The sequence below is a fragment of the Lepidochelys olivacea genome, assembly GCF_965140295.1.
Source record: "Lepidochelys olivacea isolate rLepOli2 genome assembly, chromosome: 2".
NCBI classification, from domain to species: domain Eukaryota; kingdom Metazoa; phylum Chordata; order Testudines; family Cheloniidae; genus Lepidochelys; species Lepidochelys olivacea.
Window position 1 is genome coordinate 41,434,643 of NC_140412.1, and position 19,875 is coordinate 41,454,517.

At 40.1% G+C, this 19,875-nt stretch overlaps 1 protein-coding gene across 2 annotated transcripts in view; it reads right to left on the reverse strand.

Moving 5' to 3' along the window:
• Positions 1-1,234: 1,234 nt before the first annotated feature.
• The window catches only part of POP1 (POP1 homolog, ribonuclease P/MRP subunit), a 41,464-nt gene continuing 22,823 nt past the window's right edge, over positions 1,235-19,875 (reverse strand). The window contains exons 12-17 of one of the 2 annotated variants that reach the window (XM_084620616.1): positions 14,284-14,391; positions 10,389-10,504; positions 8,478-8,669; positions 7,352-7,506; positions 6,104-6,400; positions 1,235-5,126 (exon numbers count right to left, since the gene is read on the reverse strand). In XM_084620616.1, the coding sequence (XP_084476742.1) occupies positions 4,472-5,126; positions 6,104-6,400; positions 7,352-7,506; positions 8,478-8,669; positions 10,389-10,504; positions 14,284-14,391 (1,523 nt within the window). In that variant the 3' untranslated portion in view covers positions 1,235-4,471. The remainder of the gene's footprint in view (positions 5,127-6,103; positions 6,401-7,351; positions 7,507-8,477; positions 8,670-10,388; positions 10,505-14,283; positions 14,392-19,875) is intronic. The other variant, XM_084620617.1, reaches the window with a different exon arrangement.

Consider the following 19,875-nt stretch of genomic DNA (forward strand, 5'->3'; position numbering starts at 1 on the left):
TGCCATGCTGAGCCTGCTTGCCCAAACCTGGTGCACCTGGCAGAGAGGGGGATGGCCCCAGGGTGTTTCTGGGGCAGGCCCAGCCCTTGCACTGTGTCAGGGTTGGGTGCAGCCTCATGATCAAGTCCATGTCTTGGGGTGGAGAGTTGCAGGGTGATCTCCCACCACCATAGAGCCTGTGGCCTGAGCTCCCCACTGCCATACTGGAGCCTCCCCATCTATTTATTGACAAATAAAATGTAGAGAATTTTAAAAATATTGTGCACAGAATTTTTATATTTTTTGGTGCAGAATTTTTAATTTTCTGGTGTAGAATTCCCTCAGGAATAGGACATGTGGCCCAACAGTCTCAAACACATTTGAATGGTCATGGACAGCTGAGAGTGCAGACTGAGGCAAAGATGTCAAATTGTCTGAAAACAGTTGGGCAGCAGGAACACTCTTGATGCCATAGAATCTAACAGGGCCCCAATCCACTTGGTTTTTTGGATGGGAGTCACAGTTGATTTTCTGTTGTTTAGAATGAGACCCAGACAGTCAAGCAAGCAAAATATGGTGCTGACATGGACAAGAAATTCCTCTCTGGATCTTCCCCTCAGTAACGAGTTGTCAAGGTACTTGGGAACCGTAACAGTCCATTAGCAGCCCTCAGTGCAGTCATGGACTGTTGGGGAATGGAAGGATGACAACCCCAACTCAGTTCCACAAGAGCCTTGGGATCCTGGTGATAAAGGTAGAGCAAGAGCAGAAGGAACAGGTGGGTGGTTTGGCTCGTCTGTCGCCCAGAATAAGGCGGGAAGCAGTGCTGCAGGCGGAGGCAGTACCATCGGTACTGAGAAAGCCAATGCTGGAAGTGGTGTGACATTACCCAGGGTATAAATGGGGATAGATGGACAGCTGTGCCCCCTCCAACTTGGGATGCCTTTTGCACTTCTTCACTGTGGGAGCAACCACTCCTGGTTCTGCTTACACACAGTCTCTAGCATGTAAATTACTCCCGGTTATAGTGTAGGAGTGTTATAGCTAACCACTCATGAATTACATTACAGAACGACACCAGCAAATTCCCAATCCCAGACCCTCCCTCAGAAATGTGCAACTTGTACTGCCCAGCTCTCTCCTTCTGAACAATGCAAGGAAGTCCATCGTTTCATTAATAAAAAATGATATGCATAAACCCTGTTATCTCAACTGAAGATTCCCAACCACTCTAATCCAAACACACCAGTTTAGATACAGCAGTAAAACAGCTTTATTAATAAAAGAAATAAAACTTAAGTGATTACAAGTAATGAGGCATAAAAGAGTTGGTTACAAAGAAAAAAATGCAAACTAATACCCAATTTAGCAAGCTAAATAAATTCAGAGCAAAACATTTTCTCACCACATGCTTTTTGCAGTGCTTACGGGATGAAAGCCTCCCAGCCAGGACCCCTCCCCCAGTTCAGTGTTTCTTCAGGTGTTGCGGCTGCTGTGAGCAGAGAGGAATGGAGGAGAGATGATTTGTGTTGTGTGCTCTCTGTTTTTATACCTGTCTCTCCTCTTTGAGGATTATCTTCAGCTGGGATTCAGGTGACAAAGTCTGGGGAACGGGAACTCCCACCTGTTTCTTTGCCAATATGTACATTTCTCACTCACACACTTCTTCCTGCCAAAAAATGGCCACTTAACCAAGTCATAGTTCATCTGATTATGTTGACACCTGGCTGAGGCATCAGTTTACCTTTTTTGTCTCTGAGGAACTGGTTTGGGCTGCTTCCCCAGAGTTGGAATATGCCTTTGTAACACCACACAGTAGAATCTTAACTTTACATACAATGTTGCCACACACATTTTACCAGAACAACAATGACCAGAGAATTAGGAGTTTTCAAATGATACCTCACAAAGCATACTTTGAACAAAATTTATCATAAAAATGGTAAGCATAGGGGTACAGTCTATCACAAACAGTGCTGGTCCCGACATGAACAACAGTACCGGAGTGACCGACTGTACCAAAGTCAAGGGGAGTGAAAAGCCTCAAAGGAAGCACTGCTGTGCCAAACTTCATTCCTCTGATGCTTAGAAGCTTTCCATCTGATTTCAAGCCTCAACTTATTGATGGCCAGTGTATATCCACTTGTTCCTATGCCAACAACAGACCCTTAACTTATCTTTTCTCCCTCCCTGGTGTTCATCCCTCTGATAAATTTAGAGAGATCAATCAGCCCTCCCCTCAACCTTATTTTTGTTAGGATAAACAAGCCAAGCTCCTTAAGTCTCCTCTTGTAAGGCAGGTTCTCCATTCCTCTGATCATCCTACTAGCCCTTCTCTGCACCTGTTCCAGTTTGAATTAATCCTTCTGAAACATGGGAGACCAGACTTGCACAATATTCCAGATGAGGCCTCACAAGGGCCTTGTATAATGGTAACAGCACTTTCCTATCTCTACTTGAAATACCTCTCCTGATGCATTCTAGGATTCCCTTAACCTTTTTCACAGCTGTGTCACACTGGCAGCTTATAGTCATACTGTGATCAATCAATACATTCAGGTCTCTCTTTCTTCTGTTGTTCCCAAGTGATACATACCCAGCTTATAGCAAAAAATTCTTGTTAGTCCCTAAGTGCATGACCTTGCACTTTGCACTATTCCACCCCGGCCCCACTCCCTCCTAGGGATGGCCCTACATATCGGCAGTACCTCTCATCTTTGTGTCATCTACAGATTTTATTAGCACGCTCCCACATGATTGTCTATCTTACAATTATCAGAACTCCTTAACTCAAGAATGGCTGTCATTTTTAAAGGTGAACTGTAATACCTTAAAAATTCTCTCTCTGTATAAAAATGCTGAAGGGTGTAGTGATGCTCATACTACAAACTTCCCATGCACAACTGCAGGTTCCAGCACATTGCACAAAGACTAAATTCACATTAAAAGGAACCATCAGAAATCCCAAACTAGCAAAAGAAAACAGGTATAAGATACAATTGTTTGTCATCGGGGCTAAAGATAAACTGAAGACTAACTTCCAAGAGTCGAGTTCAGGGTTCTATTTCTCTCCTGCAACAGCTGATACCCCCTACACTTACAGCAGCTCTTCAACTATTTAAGGTGTTAATAAAGTTAAATGAAAAAACACAACTCTTTTCTAGGCAGGTGAGTAAAAACTGATTTTCAGCTCTTGTGTTTGAAAGTATATTTACTTATTTTAAGTGTAACCCATGTATTCTCTTTATAGTGAGCATACTAAGTCAGACCACTGGTCCATCTAGCCTAGTGTCCTGTCTTCCAAGAGTGTCCAGATGCTTCAGAGTGAGTGATCCATCGCATCATGCAGTCCCAGCTTCTCACAGTCAGAGATTTAGACACCGGAGACCATGAGGTTGTGTCCCTGAGCATCTTGGTTACTGGTCATAGATTGATCTATCCTCAATTAACTTCTTTAATTCTTTTTTAACTCAGTTATGCTTTTGGCCTTCACAATATCTCCTGGCACAGAGTGCCACATGTTGACTGTGTGTTGTATGAAGAAACACTTCCTTACGTTTCTTTTAAACCTGCTGTCTATTAATTTCATTGGGTGACCCCTGGTTCTTGTGTGGTGACTGCTAATTTGCATTACTTCACACTAAGTGTAGGATCCTAACTGTCTCATTTAAAGCATTTCAGCACACCTTTAAATGATGTAGTTCAGATTCCTATTTTTAAGGAGTTCTCTTCACACAGTAGGCCAAATCCACTTTTCTTGATAATAATGAAAAATGTTTATTCTGAAAATGCCTTTTAATAAGTTTACACTGACCCTGAAAGAAAAAAATTGGAACCTGTATCATCCAAAGCGCTAACACATGCTGCAGTCAGTGTTTCACAACCTTTAACGTAGAAAGTCATTATTTATGTTCCAATTAAGTACTGAATTCTTTCAATGAAAACAAGTCATCTACACTGTCTATGCTAGAGGTGGTTACAGAACTTTACTCTGCAGCAGCCAGACCTGTTCAGCAGCAAGATTGAATGGGCCCTGAAAAGCTGACTGCTGTATACATAGGCCCAGATGGCATGCATTTACCAGAAGCATGAACTGTAATCAGAGTCCAGCAGCCATATGACCAAAGCTTTTTGAAGTGGAAACACTGTAAAAGTAAAAGATCTTTGATATCATTGGCTTCAACTGCATTGGAGCAACAACAAAAAAAATAGTATGCCCTTTAGAAAAACAATCTCAGCATAATGGAAGTATTTCTGGATGCAAAAGCCAACGTATGTTTTAAAACAGAAACTGATATAGACATTCAGAAGAAAAGAAAACATTTGAGCTATACAAACATCATAAATGATCAACAGCTTAGTTCATTAACAGGTTAGTTTGATGGAAAATAAACTGCCCATTACAGACATGGGGTACACAGGCATTTCTTGAGACTCGAAGGAATAATTTCTTTGGTAATATCTGTACATTATTTCATTACAAATATGGTGCTTATACCTCAATATTAAGTCTAGCAAATCTGTACTGTAGAGATGCTGGAGTTCTTAACAAAACAAGCCCTTTTTTATCGGCTGGTTGACTGGATAACATATGCAGTAATCCTGTCAAATTAACAAATCCCAGTGCTTCTCCACAGCCAGCAGCTAATGAAAAATCCCCTTGAGTGACAAAACCTAAAAGAACTCTAGAGCAGTGTGAAGTAACATCTGGTAGAGGGTCAGGCCATAAGCCAAGTATTAGTTCTTTAGGCTCCTCAACTGCCTTTGCCTCAAGGGCATCAGAAGCACCACTTTCTAGAGCCTTCTCGTTGTTCTTTTTCTTTTTTCTCTCTTTGAGTTTCAGTATCTTGTGTTTGAATATGTCACTGTGTTTGGGCTCTTGAGGACCACAGAAGAGCTGGTCTTTGTTAAGCTGTAGAAAATCCTCCTGTGTTGGAATGCATATCATGGTATGTAATTCAGGGCTACCTTTTCTTACCAGAGACAAGCTGACCCACACCAGCACCCTTGGGTAGCACTTAAAGAGTGATAAAAGGGCATCTTCAGTCATTTCCTTCTGTCCAAGTTTTGAAGCAGGGCGTACCCTCTGACCTTTTCCACAAGTAGGCCGGCACCTGGCTGACAACTGCTTTAATAGCTTTCTGCTCCTGTTTGAAGTTTAAAAGATGCATTAGGGATGCTCAAGTACAATAAAAAAAACCTCAGAAGTATCATTGTAAATTAATTTAAAAAAAAAAACCCACTATCTTGGACAGCCTTTGTAAAGCTCTCAAAATCTAAAAACCCACAAAAACACAGGTATAGAACTATTTGCTGAAAACGGCACAATACATTTTAAAAATCAGTTATTTTATCAGCACTTTTGGCTTCAAATTTATTTGAAGCCAGATTTGCTTTTCTTCAGTTTTATCACTATTTTCATATGCTGCTATGCAAAATGAAACACCCACACCCAAGCACTTCTCTTCATGTGCGTTAGCATGGCTTTATCAGTGTTCTAGAAGTCATGTGAGATCTTCATTCACTCTGTAGAAACATGAGTAGTGAGACGAACTGTCCATATCCATGCATTAGAGATGGGAATACAAGTAAATGTATCAAGAGTGATAGAGTTTTTAAACCGGAGCTTTTAAAAAATTAAATTAAAAATTAAATTGAAATGCTTTTTAAATAGTAGCTTTTTTAGGTGCATGTTTCCTTTTCTTTTTAACCATTTACACATTTCTTTAATAAAATATGCCACTTTCTCCCTACCACTGGCTCTCTGAGCCCTCCAAATATCCTTCCCACTGGCGTGGCCCTGTATTGCCTGCCTCCAAAGCAAGTACCAACCCGAACTGTTTACTAAAAGAGGCTCCCCACTGCAGTCAGTGACTCCCCATTCAGAAAGGGTAGAATAGCTTACTTCCAATCACAGGTGGTTTTCTTTCTTTCCCCCCTAAGGCAGCTTTTTATCTCACCCTCCCACTTGGATAGAGATCTACCAGGTCAGAATTCACTTCCCATCCCCTCCAGGAGCCAGGGGACTCAATTAGATGGTGGGTCCTCATGGCTTGCCAGTAAGCCATCCCCTCTTTTAACAAGCATGCAGGACAGTAGTTACTGATAAGTCACTCCTACATACCTGAGAACAAAGAAGCCACTACTTGTTGCAGCTCCATCTTCTTTGCATAAATTTTGAATCTCTGTCATTTCTTCTATCATGCCACTCCGAGGATCCTCTATAATCAGTCCAGGTTTGGGCTCACAAGGAACCTGCCTTTGAGTTGCACAGCTCTTACTGTCTGCAGATGAAGTAACCACAGATTCTTCCTGAGCTTTGTTTCTTACTTCCCAGTCCCTGTTTAGTTGCCCCCACGGACAGAGGAAAGGTGCCAGGGTGCCAAGTTTGACATAGTTTGCCCTTTTTGCAGGTGGGCGTCTGAAAGAAAGAAGGAAACAGAAAAATGTCCCATAACTTGGAAGCAATGAAACAATGTTCATTATAGTGTACCTCAAGAATAAAGAAAAATTATGATGTTGAAATACCAGATAAAGGAGAATAATCTATTCAGCTAACTTGCAAATTAGAAAAAAATTACGTGCCAGGGCCCCCGTTTACCAAATAACTAAGCATCTCTTTCCTTGTATTTTAAAGATGGGCAGTTAACTCTTTAATCTTGTTAAGCAGGAATTCTGAATCTCTGGAAATTTGACTTCCATACAAAACTGCCATGTATCTGTACTTCTGGAGTGCAAGGGTTCTGCATTGTAACAGGTCTACTTTGTTGGCGCTGTTGTGCCTGATGGTACTCAATCTTCTCCCTAGCCTCTCGCCCCCGGCGGCAGGCAAAACATCTGACACTTATTTGCCCAGAGAGTACTTCCGCTTGTACCACATTTCGAGACAGAGAATTAGAATATAAGCATTCATTTACTTGGGAAAATAACTATAATCAAGTGCTTTAATTAAATTGTTGTACTCTCTATAGTTTCTTGCACCCTCTAATAGATGATACCAAAATGTCTTGTCACCAATTGTATCCTTCTCCATTTGGCGGACACTGGTTTTCCCCTACAAGTTGCTAATGGAACTTGAAATGTATGGCTTTATTTACTTTGTTGTATTATGCACAATTATATTACAGCTTTTTTCTGAACAGAACTCTGGGAATAGGGTGCATAAAACTAACTAAAACAAACATTTAGGGGAGAGCACTTAGTCTACATCACATGGATTTTTGTTTCTTATTATAGTGGGATTTAAAATACTAAACACCACCCCACCACAAATCACAAGTCTAGAAACTGAACTGAGCAACAGATAATTTTACGGCATATCAAGTTTTGATTAAAGTGGCAAATCAATCAATCATGGAGAAATTAACTTCACCTCTTGAATTTTTCAAGAAGAATGTTTTCTAGTTCTTTGGCAAACTGGATTCCAGCAGGACAGTCTGGGAAATCATTTGGAATGTGAGGTGTTCTTTTATATTCGGAATGTTTCAAACCCTCTTGCAAGCCACCTACTCGTGCGCCTCTATATACCTGTAAGGTAATAACATTAGTATTTTTCTAATGCTCTTAACTGAAGTATCTTGGAGAATCCCTTAGGCGCTACTCTCAGAGTACTGAGCTTCTATCACCTTAGTTTTGAAGATGTGATTAAAGTATGGATATCACATTCTAAAGACTCATTTGAACAAAATGCTAATTATGCTTTATTAGTTTAATTCTCAAAAACCATCAACAAATCTAGAGAATGACTTCAAAAATTCTTACTATAAGTATTGGCACAAGTGTTATAATATCTCTGCAAAGCTGTTGTTCAATTACCTTTTATTATACAAAATATCACAATTGTTCCATCCATATGCACAGAACTATATAGCGAACTGCAGACAAGCATAATAAACCATCCTCTTTAAATTATAAGAGCAGAATGTTCCAAACAGCAAGGTAAGAGCATTCAGCACAATTTAAACTTTGCTCTCCTGTTTCAGGTCCCATGAAATCAGAGATCGCCAACCTGTGTTCAGTAAGACCCTCCGCTGGCAGAATGCTGGTGAGGTCAACCTAGGGCTAGGCTATATGGATGGCAGTAAGTGCCAAATAAGAACCTTTGCAGACTCTCAGAATTTACCTTTTTAAAATTTTGGATTTATTTTATCTTTTAAAGAAATAAATATACACTTAGAAACATGATAGCTGAAAAACTATAAAGCAGCACTGGCCTGCTCACTCTGTTCCCATATAAAGCCTCATTTCATGCTCTGTCAAACGTCCATTATTGGTGCAATAACCGAAGTGGACAAAATGGTAGGTTATTTTAAATATTTTTAAACACACACCAACTCACTTTCATGACAATATTCATCTGCTCTCTTTAAACTGACATTTTGACCCAGTAGTTGTAAGTGGGTTGCACAAGGACAAGTTTTCCCCAATATGTACATATCAGAGTAAATGAACTTATAACCCATCATATTTGCCTGCAATTTGTAATGAAAGCCACTTACAAAAGGAATCCAGAAAGCCATGCCCCAGCCCTTTGGCAGATAGATATCCCAGCCACTTCCCCATCCTGGTCGATCTTCACCAGCCACTTTCCCTGGCTGTTGAACCAAGAGAATGGGAATCTTGGATTCACGAGGACCCAAGTCAAGCTGTGAGCCAGGTACCAATAATTCACCTCTCATATGGTTTAAATCCTGAGATGGGATAAAAGCAGTTGGGAAAATGCTCAATAATTTAGTACCCATTTTTCTTTTTTCAAAAAGTTGTTACACACACACACACACTGATTTCCTTATTATAGGCAGTGAAAGTAGGTAATCTGAATTCCGCACAGGTTATTCTATGTACATTTGAATCTGTCTTCACCTATTGATAAAAACAGTTCATAAACAACAAATTTAGGATGCTCCTGGGAGCAAGTGTTAATCTCAGCATCCAAAAAAACCAAAACAAACAGGATTTACACATCAATGCTTCACACTATTGTATTGCAGAGCAGGTACTGAAACTGAAGGTAATAAAGTAGAAATGCCGACTTCTGAAAAAACCCCATTAGTAAACAAGTTGTGAAAATCTGACTACCAGACAGCTTGCATGAGGGAGAGAAATATTGTACCATAATTTAATATTTAAGGGCTCTTCCCATGAGTGTTTAAATTTTTGCTGTGTAACAGACTAGCTGCTTTCAGACAATTTCTCACTCACTATACCGAGCAACAGCTGAGTTGTATCATTTTTAGGATTCAGTAGCTACAAGAAAAAGAAAAGGACTACTTTTCAATAGCTACAAGAAAAAGGAATCTTTGGTTCCAAGCATTGCTTTATAACCAATTTCACAACCAGTGGCATAAATATAAATCAAAATGCACCCAGGAATTCTCAATCATCTCATGCTATAACCTCTTGTTTCTAAAGGTCAAGGACCTAAAGGTATACTTAAGCTCTTTTCAAAAACATGTAAGACTACAATCTGTAGAGCTATTGAAGCAGAAAGGAAATGTCAACAGAGTAGTTAGCACTCGAGTTTATGACAGCATGCAGAATGTCACTAGGTTCATAATGGTTATCATTCTGTTTTGCCTGTACACAGTTATTTCTATTTGGCTACACAGGTCATGCTTTGGAAGAGCTTTGATTATTTACACAAAGGTAGTCATCTGAAGGAATATGTTGCTGACTTATACAGAAATTAGTCACAAATATTTTCCCATTTCAAAAAGGAGGAGGAGTCCAGAACTTGCAGCCCAGAGGGAGTGGGAGCTAATGTGACTTTAAGCCACCTTTTTGCCCTCCAGATCCTAGACTGTTCTACAGTCCCTAGAGTGAGAGCCTAAGTTATGGCAGCCTATCCCCAGCTGCCTGCAGGTTACAGCACTGCCCAGAATCTCCACAGCACTGTGTGCTGCAACCCTGCTTCAGGCACGACCCTCCAGTCTCCAGAATGCCCCTACACCAGGATTTGTGAGGCAAAGCCTTGAAAGGCAGCCATAGAGCTATCTTCCTTAGTTCCTGCACCCTAGGAATCCTTGCCCAACCAGATGTAAGGCTTTTAGAACCTCTGGCCCTTTTACCTGGTGTAAAGGCATCAGAGCAAGAGTAAGGCTTCTCACCCGAAATTTTTAGAAAAACCAAGATATTGAATTATTTTATTCTAAACACAAGTCAGCAAAACTATATTTCAAAGCATAAATTAAGTAATGAAAATGCATTACTGTAATGGTTGTGCAAGAAAATTGGATAGGACGACTCCAGTGAACTGAAGAACCAACTCTTCATCTCAGTAACAAATCACTATTAAATTAGGAAGTTGTTGCTTTGTGAATTTCAGGAGAGTTGATTTTTAAACTTCACTATATGGTTTGTAGGGGAGGATGATAAGATGTTTCTTTAGAGTAATCCATGCTGTTAGTTACCTGCTCTGGGATTTTATTTTCAGTAACGTTCTTACAGATAGTCTGGTCCCAGATAAAGCTGTGAGCACATTCCACAGGCACACCTTCCAGAAGCAGCTGCCTAACTTTCTCATTATCTGTAAGAGAGAGAACCTTCATACAAAACCTACATTTCTCAACTTAAGCTACATAAAAGGGAATAGACAATGTGAGCAAAATAATTGGACAGACTATAGCTACGGAAATGGACATAGTACTATGAAAAAAATCAAATCTTCCAGAAGAACTCAGGTACCTTTTAGTTTGTGTCAACAGCATCCACATGGGGCAGTTACAGCGCAGCACTTTGGTGTGTGTGGCATTTCACAGCCCCACAGTCAAGTCCTAAGGCCACTTTAATTCTGAATGCATCCACACAGAGGTTTAATGCAGTTTAACTAATCCGTTTTAAAGTCACACCTTTAGTTAATGGGAATGAGCTTTCATCCCTTTGCAAACAAACCCTTAAGTATTTTAGCTATATTGTCGATTTTTAAATTGGTTTGTAGTTTGTCTGAGAAACCATTTTAGAGGATTGAACAAGTGGTCTCATCAAAAGCAGTTTCATAGCATGAATTAGTAAGTATATGTTGCAAGTTTGGCAAAATGAATCCCACAGATCTGTAGTATATAACCTGTGGCTCTTTATAATTGGTTTGTAGAATCATCCATTAAGTGAAAAAGGCTGAAATTTACTGGGTTTGGGAAATCAGCAGAAGCAACGTTACCATGATGCCTACAAGCTGCTAGGCGTCCCACGTCAGCAAACTTGTATGATAACTGGAGATAATCTTGATAATATTCTAATAACGCATTTTAAAGTTATCAGTACCAAGTCTACCACCACCTGACCACTTAATTTGTTGTTCCCATGCGCCCCTCAGTCTCTCTTTTTAGAGCTCATAGTGGCAAGGACCGTGCCTTTCCAGGTTTGTAGTGTCTAAATAGTTATGGGTGCCACCAGAAACAAATGTAGTATTTTTAGTCTGCCATTGACTTACTGTGACACCTTGGGCAACTCACTCAACTTCCAGAGTAGCAGTCGTGTTAGTCTGTATTCGCAAAGAGAAAAGGAGGACTTGTGGCACCTTAGAGACTAACCAATCTATTTGAGCATAAGCATCCGATGAAGTGAGCTGTAGCTCACGAAAGCTTATGCTCAAATAAATTGGTTAGTCTCTAAGGTGCCACAAGTACTCCTTTTCTTTTCACTCAACCTTATGTTTCAGTTACTCCCATCTGCAAAATGGGGATAACAATGTTTATGCACCTTTCTAAAGCACCAGATAAAGCAATGTACAAGTGCTGCTATTATTGTTAAATACATAATACATTGCAACCTGTGCACCAGTATTATCCTACCAAAACAAGATGGTCTCAATACCGTAAGGCTATCAATTGTTCTCTGACAAACAAAGCAGACCACTGCTCTAGGTTTTCTATCTACGACACCAGATCTTAAGATGAAGATCAGTTAAAGAGCATTCAACATGAACCTTTTTAAATTGCTTAGTTTAAAAAATTCTGATAGAATACACTAAATTTTTGAAGAAATCCTTCAAATGTTAATGATTTCCTGCTATTCATACTTATAAGCGTCTTTTCAGTAAAGGAGAAACTGACTATTTAGAAGAAAACTGTAGCACCGCCTATACACAAAATGCTGTCAAATGCACACAATTAAAAACCTTTACTTTTCAGCTATAGTCATTTTAAGGTACTACTTGTAACTACAGGAGTTAAAAAATTCTCAGACAAATGTGATTTTTTTTTTCAACTTGAGTGTCCCTTGAATACCTATAGAGTTATCAAGAGGATACCCCAAAGCACCCCTGAAGTTAGGTTTTCATATAATCTTCAGAAGGCAGACAAAAAATAATGATTAGATCTTCCAGAAGTTAGGATTCCTTAAACTTGAGAGCGTAAATCTAGAGGATTCTGTTCTAGATGTAAAAAGCTAATATCCACAGGGATTTGAGAAAATGCTTTTTCAAATAATTTTCGTAACAGATTCATTTATTTCTTCCATCTGTGCTGATGCTGAAATAGGAATGGTATTCAACTATGATCACATAAGAATGACACAAAGATAAGCAGCTAAATACAAGATTGAACAGATGGTTGAGAACCACTGTGCTAAACTAGGGGTCCAGGGCCCCATGGGGGGGCCGCAAGCAGGTTTCGGGGGGGGGGCCGCCAAACAGGACCAGTGTTAGACCCACTGGAGCCCAGGACAGAAAGCCTAAGCCCTGCTGTGCACAGCTGAATCCCGTGGCTCTGAGCGCTGCTGCCCGTGGCCGAAGCAGAAGCCTGAGCAACTTAGCTTCACGTGGGCTCCTGTGGCATGGAACCCCAGGCAACTGCCCTGCTTGCTACCCCTTAACACCAGCCCTGACTTTTATATGCAGAAAACAATTGTTGTGGCACAGGTAGGGCCAGGGAGTTTTTAAAATAGCATGTTGGGGAGCCTCAGAAAGAAAAAGATTGCAAGCCCCTGGTTTAGCATACGGAATTAGTGCACAAAGGACCATTCAAGTGAAGTGGCCCTGTAGTCAGAGGCCAAAAAGGGTATTTAGTGAATTACACTGTTGTAATAAGCCATAAATCCTGTCTCTCTTACCAACAGAAATTGGTCCAATAAAAGATATTACCTCACCCTTGTCTCTCTAATATCCTGGAACTGACATGGCTATAACACTGCATACAAGAATAAGCAGACTGTCTCCCTCCACATCCAGTCTCTCCATTATCTGCCTCTCTATATATTATCCAAATGTGTCCTAGTTCACCCCTTTGCTCCATTACTGTAACTTTCTCTTCTTTGGCCTCTCCTCTTCAATTGCACAGAGGCAATCTGGCATCAGAGCTCAAGCAGTTACATCCATGCCCTACCCTTGACACTCTTCACAACTTTCTATATTCTACAAGAAGTTAAAGTTTCTCATGTCATTTTCAGGGAGCTATCACTGCTTCTGCCTATGTCTAGAGTTTTAATTCCCTCTACTCCCTCCCTACACGCCTTCCAATCTTCTCCTCACTGTCCCATACCTCTTTCTGCTCCTGGCTTTGTGCAGACTCTCTCATTGTTCCCTATGTTTCGAAGAATCCCATTTGTCTGCCAAATATCCCAAACCTAAATCTCCTCAGCAATGACCTCTTTATAACCACCGTCTCCTGAAGGGCTCTCCTTGCAGTTTTGTCTAGAGTTTGTAAGGTCACAGAGGAAAGGACCATGTCTTAATCTATGTTCTTGTAAAGCACTGTGCACACTCAATTCAATGGCACCTGGGCCCTTATGAAAATCCCATCTTAAGTCTTCAGCAATGTGCTCAACATTATATAAGAGCACAAGACATTGTCCTTGTCCCAAGAAAGTCAGTAGACAGGAGATACAGGAAAAAATGATTTCCTTTAATATATTAGCTTTTTTACAGGTGTGTGTGGGTGTATTAAACTTAATTTAGTTTTATAACAAAAAGAGTTGTGGTGCTAGCCAAAGTCAGTCAGCAAAGGAAACAACTGAAGGGAGAAAAGATTTCACATTTACTAGGGGCCAACAGTTCAAAAGCTAGGTTCTTCTGGTAAAATGTATGTGCAGAATACAACACATTTCAGTCAAATCAAAACCTTTACAATGGTCTTAAATTGATGTATTTCACAGGAAGCCAAGTTTCAAGAACAATCTGGCCAGCAGTTGTGCTTCTTGGGCAAGCACAGATGGTAAACCAGGAGCTTTGGGGTTAGCCAAGGGGAAAGGTACTACGTTCTGTGGCTCTCTTCAATATCTACTACAGGGCAAAGACTGCTGTTGAAAGAAACAACAGAATTTTAAAAGGAAACATGGAATCCATTTAATGAGATACAGGATAGCACTCACTCAACAAACCTAGACTTCCCTGGAGTCCATCCCTTTGGGGATCACCCCTTGGGTCCTCTCCTTTTATTGGAATGGTGGCAGAAGTCACCTCTACAGGAAGGAAAGTATCTAAACACAAGTAGTTTTGAAAGGATCAAGTTATTCTTAGTGCATTCATACACATAACTTACAGGGAAGAACAAGTCAAGAGCTATTCAAAACACATTTTGTTGACAAATAAATGGACAGACATGCACCAGACTCGCTTCATAACACAAACACATTCATCCACAAATGAAGGCTAAGACAAGAAATGCTACTTATTTACACAATTTACCTTGCAGATACTGCAGAGTCTTTATGAATTCAAAGACTTGCTAAACATGTGAATAAGATCTTCATACAAAGTTAGAGGATCAAAGACTAAAAACAAACATGACTTCTGTCAGGATATCATTTCAAACACTTACAAATATCTCCTCCATTGGGGCTGGAGTTTCCAAGAGAAGACAAAAACGCATGTGACAAGTAAAGCAAGTGTTTCCTTACTGTTCAGGTGACATCAGGTGCCATCATAGGCACAAATCAATACCACCATAATATTCCCTAAACAAGGAAGGGTTTGTCAAATCCAAAAAGTTAAAAATATCTGGTAGTAATATAAAGATCAGGACTGAGACACAGATTTGCTCTTACCTATGTGGTTCTAGGACTTGTATTAGACAATTATGGTTTACTTAGGATGCTAAGTTATAGAATGAGAAAATGCATATGCGTGTGGGGCATTCATAACTTTGACCTATATTAAAAGGTCACAGCTTTATACTCAGCATTGCAAAGTCCTGGAAGGAAAAAAAAAAGTGTTAAAAAGGTACTACATGCTCCAAATTGTGAATGTTGCTTTGGGAACACTCAAAACACCTTTAGCACAGGATGTTCCACAGTGGGTTTAGCTGAAAAGGGCTCACTGCTTCACCAGTAATAAAATTAGGGCTTTTCATGGGTTGCTTCTGTTGAGATGGGCAGAAGAACATTTCTGTTGCCCACTGGTGTTGAGGTATGTATGGGCACGCAGCACTTCTCCATAAAGGGCCATATTTTTGGAATTTAATGTACTCACCCTGCGCCCATCTACATCATACATCATTTGAAAGCTTATTTTATGTACGTTTAGATGAGTTATGACACGGAGCTAACCAGCGAGGCTATAAGCCTGTAGGCGAGGTGAAACGATGGTACCCAAAATAAGAAAGATTCATTTCTTGCAGTTTTAGAAACATTGCAAACATGACTAACTACAGTTTTTACTGTTTAAGTTAATTTCAAACACCTTAATGTGGTGTTTACTGGTCAAAGTTATAAAACAACCATATACTAAAAGATTTTTTAATCTGTTTTCATGGGTAAGTTTTTTTTTCCAGAAATGATGAAGCTCTTTAGCATGTGGCAAAAATGGAAATCAACATTTTTCAGTATACTAACATGAAACGTTTAACAAGTCAGAATATGCAATGTGAAAAAGTACCTCACAAGTTTTAGTTATAGTTTTCAACTGAAATTTGCTGACTAGATCAGTCTCTCACTGAAGGTTTGCACAATAGTAGATTGCATGTGCACAGTTGTACTGTATAGTGAAGAGATAAGGTCCATGAATTCCTAAGGTAGAGTTTCTCCATGTGCAAGCTTCTGTACATACAATGTTGCATCTAGTTTTTGTGGAAAAAGGTTTTAAATTGGTAATTGCCTATAAATGCAGTATGAGCCTTTGAAATATTCTAGAAACTAGCTTTTTAATTCAGTGACATGTATGCACAGGTCAGTATTAGTGACAGAGATGACAATACACAGCTTCACATTATGAATATGTAAAAGCTACGAGGAGAAAAGTGGCCGAACAGAAAGTAGTGAAGACAGAGTCCACAAACAAGTTCTTGCCTCTGAAATGAAGAGGAATGAAGAGCATGTTACAGCTCTTACCAACCAACTCATCAACAACAGGACAAACACATATGACCCTGAAGCACAGCCAGAGGTCCTGTAGGACCATACCTCTGACATACCCATAGTGGTCGTCAACAAGAGTCTCTACTGAAAATAGCAGATGTTGGTGAAGAACAAATGGAGAGATTTGTGAGAGGTATGCTTGATTCTGGTGACTTAATTCTTCAGCCCAGTCAAGAAATCTAGCATCAAAACATTTGCTGATATGGCCAAGACCATCAAATTTAACTCTGGCAAGAGAGGGACAATCAGAGCAGCTATCAGTCCAGAAACTGTTTTCTGCAGAGCCCTATTCTTAGGGAGAGGCAGACATGATGTTTCAATGGGCAACTGTTCTTAGCCACCAAATAGGACCTGTGCCTATGTCTCTCTTCTATGATGATGGAACAATGAGAAGAACAGAGAAAGGTGAATTAGGGCATCCGCTGGAAGCTCAAGCAGAAAGAATTCATGACCTAAGAGCATACAACAAAGACACGACTGCGTACATCAGAAATACCAGGGCTGTTATTAAAGTGATGGCTGGAGACAAATTCCACACATTTGATGAACTGGCTGCCGAATAGTTGAGGCAGGTCCTAAAAGGATTTGACCAAGCTAATTCTGTAATCCAAGTGATTGACAGATATAACAGTAACTCCATGAAAACCACCGAAAGACAGCACTGGACAGGATTGAATGTTGGATGCAAGAAATACCAGAGGATTGGTGCATGCACTGTGCATCCATGAAAAATGTTTCTAAATGTGGCATCCAACAGGCAGTCACTTATAAATATATGGTTCAAAATGCACCCGAGTGTAGGAGCACACCCAGCACAAACATTCCATCTTGCTTGAGGTTTTTCCAAGGATGAAGGAACAAAGTCCATCACCAGCAGAGGTGTTGCAGAAGCCCAAGACTTGGACAGTACTCAAGAGAAAGTGGACACAAGGATGCTTCTACGTGCTTTATGTGCCAGTATGACTTTTGGGTAATTTGGAATATATCTACACAACAAAGAAAAACCCACAGTTGCCAGTCAACTTGGGCTCATAGGGCTCGGGCTAAAGGACTGTTTTACGCTGTATAGACTTCCAGGCTCGGGCTGGAGCCCAAACTCTGGGACCCTCCCACACTACAGGTCCCACAGCTCTGAAGTCTACACAGCAATGAAACAGCTCTGCGGCCCAAGCTTGAGTCAGTTAGCATAGACCAGCCGGTCTATGCTAGTAGGTGTCTAGTTGCGGTGTAGACATACCCCTAGTGTCAAAGGAACCCTAATACACCTCTACCCCAATATAGCATGACCCTATATGACATTAATTTGGATATAATGTGGTAAAACAGTGCTCCGGTGGATCAAAGCAAGTTTGCTATAATGCCGTTTCATCTGTAACGGTAAGATTTTTTAAAAATAAAAGGAGTATTTGTGGCACCTTAGAGACTAACCAATTTATTTGAGCATAAGCTTTTGTGAGCTACAGCTCACTTCATCGGATACATACTTTGGAAAATACAGAAGATGTTTTTATACACACAATCCATGAAAAAATGGGTGTTTGATCACTTAAGATAAGCTATTACCAACAGGAGAGTAGGGTGGGGGGAGAGAAAACCTTTTGTAGTGATAAACACCCATTTTAAAAACATCTTCTGTATTTTCCACAGTATGCATCCGATGAAGTGAGCTGTAGCTCACAAAAGCTTATGCTCAAATAAATTGGTTAGTCTCTAAGGTGCCACAAGTACTCCTTTTCTTTTTGCGAATACAGACTAACATGGCTGTTACTCTGAAACCTAAGATTTTTTTTGGCTCCCAAGAACAGCGTTATATCGGGATAGAGGTGTAATTAGGTCACCTGATACAAATGTTTTGGTCCTTGCTGTTCACTACTTTCCAAAAATGGAACACAGATAACATGTGGATTGAAACAGGCACCATTATCAGCATAACTGACAAGCATTGCTTCAGATCTGTGCATGCAATTTGTGACACATTCACTCCTGACTTCTGCAACATACTTCCTGCTGTACACACTAACAGGAGGTGACTATCATCCCTATTTGGTATTGGGGGGAAAATGTGTTAAATGCTGTCAAAACAAAGAGAGTTTACTTCTTCAGAGATCTTCCCAAACTGGAAGTACGCACCAGACAAGCTGCAATTTCTGAAGCAAGAAAGTTGGTACCAATCCTGTATGATCAGAGCATGAAAAAAATAGACCCACAGAGACCTAAACTGCTTGCCCCTTAATTTAGCCATCAAAAAAGGATAAATCACTGGCCAAACTCCACCATGTGAGGGCAGTTTTGAAGAGCATGTTAAAGCAGCATCTTAGCAAACATTTGGATGTCTTTGCATGCAGGTAAACCAGATCTTCTATCACCATGGATAGAAAAAAAAAAAAAGTGAATGCTGAACTACTTTCTGTATGCAAGAGCTCAATGATATGTGAGCATCTACAAGATCTTCTTAGTGCCTATACCTGTACAGGCTGCTGCATAATCAGCTGTGTCTGTAGTCAAAACAATCTCCCCTGCACAGAACTGGGTGCATGCCAAGGCAACGAAGATTGTGGTAGCCCACACACTTGCCAGATCAGAAGGATGAACTAGAGGATAATGATAATGTTACCTGTGCTGCACCATTTCAACAATACCTGTAAAAATTTATTAGATTTTGTTTTACCCTTTAGATTGTTTTGGGGTCAAAGAAATCCAATTTTAGGTCTTGAAATAGAGTAATTATGTTAACAGAATTGATTGCAAATATTCAAAGTAGTCATTTTAACATGGCATTGTTTATCCCTGTTTCCGTGGTGATAGCACCTCTTAACAGCTACACATTATACTTGATCTTAAAGAGGTCACAAGTTTTCAAATGATGTATGACATGCATGTGTGGAGAGAGGGTACATTAAGTCAACTTAATTGGTGTCAGCTGCTCACCTAATATGCACAGAGAATTCTCCACTGAAGGAAACTTCAGATGTGGCAACAATCATAGGACCACTGTAGATTGTCACTGGTGTGCCCCTACCTGCAAAAGCTTCTGTACAATTAATAGGGTGGGAAAGGGACAGTAATTCTTTCACATTTTTGGCACATGCTTCTGTTTTCAGTGGGCTAAGGGGAATCTAAATGTTAATAAATGTGTTTTGCGACAAGCCAATTAGAGGCAGTGATGTTTTGCCTCCAACTCAAGTTGGTGGCAGAAAAGAGGTTCCAATGTTCACAGCTGGGGAGCTGGTAGAAAAAAAAAACAAACCTGCTGCATTAAAGATGCTGTGAGTCACCTTCTTTTGCCCTTGCTCCTCAGAAAGGCATTAAAGACAGCCACTTAAACTTCAAAGTTGCTGCTTTCGTTGGTTTGTCTCAAAACTATGATTGCCATTATTTCTTTAAGTGTATCTTTTGGAATTGCATTTTACCTATACATAATCCTAAATAACCTTTCAAAAATGGTGGCAAAACCCTTTGTTGGGGAACAAGTATGGAGCCAGTTATGTAGGGTAATTTAAATGCACAAATCAGACATTCGAGACCTGTTAGCAAATGCACTTTTTAGTGTTTGTATTTATCCACACCAATATGGCCTACCAGGTAAAAATATATTAAGGACTTTAAAAA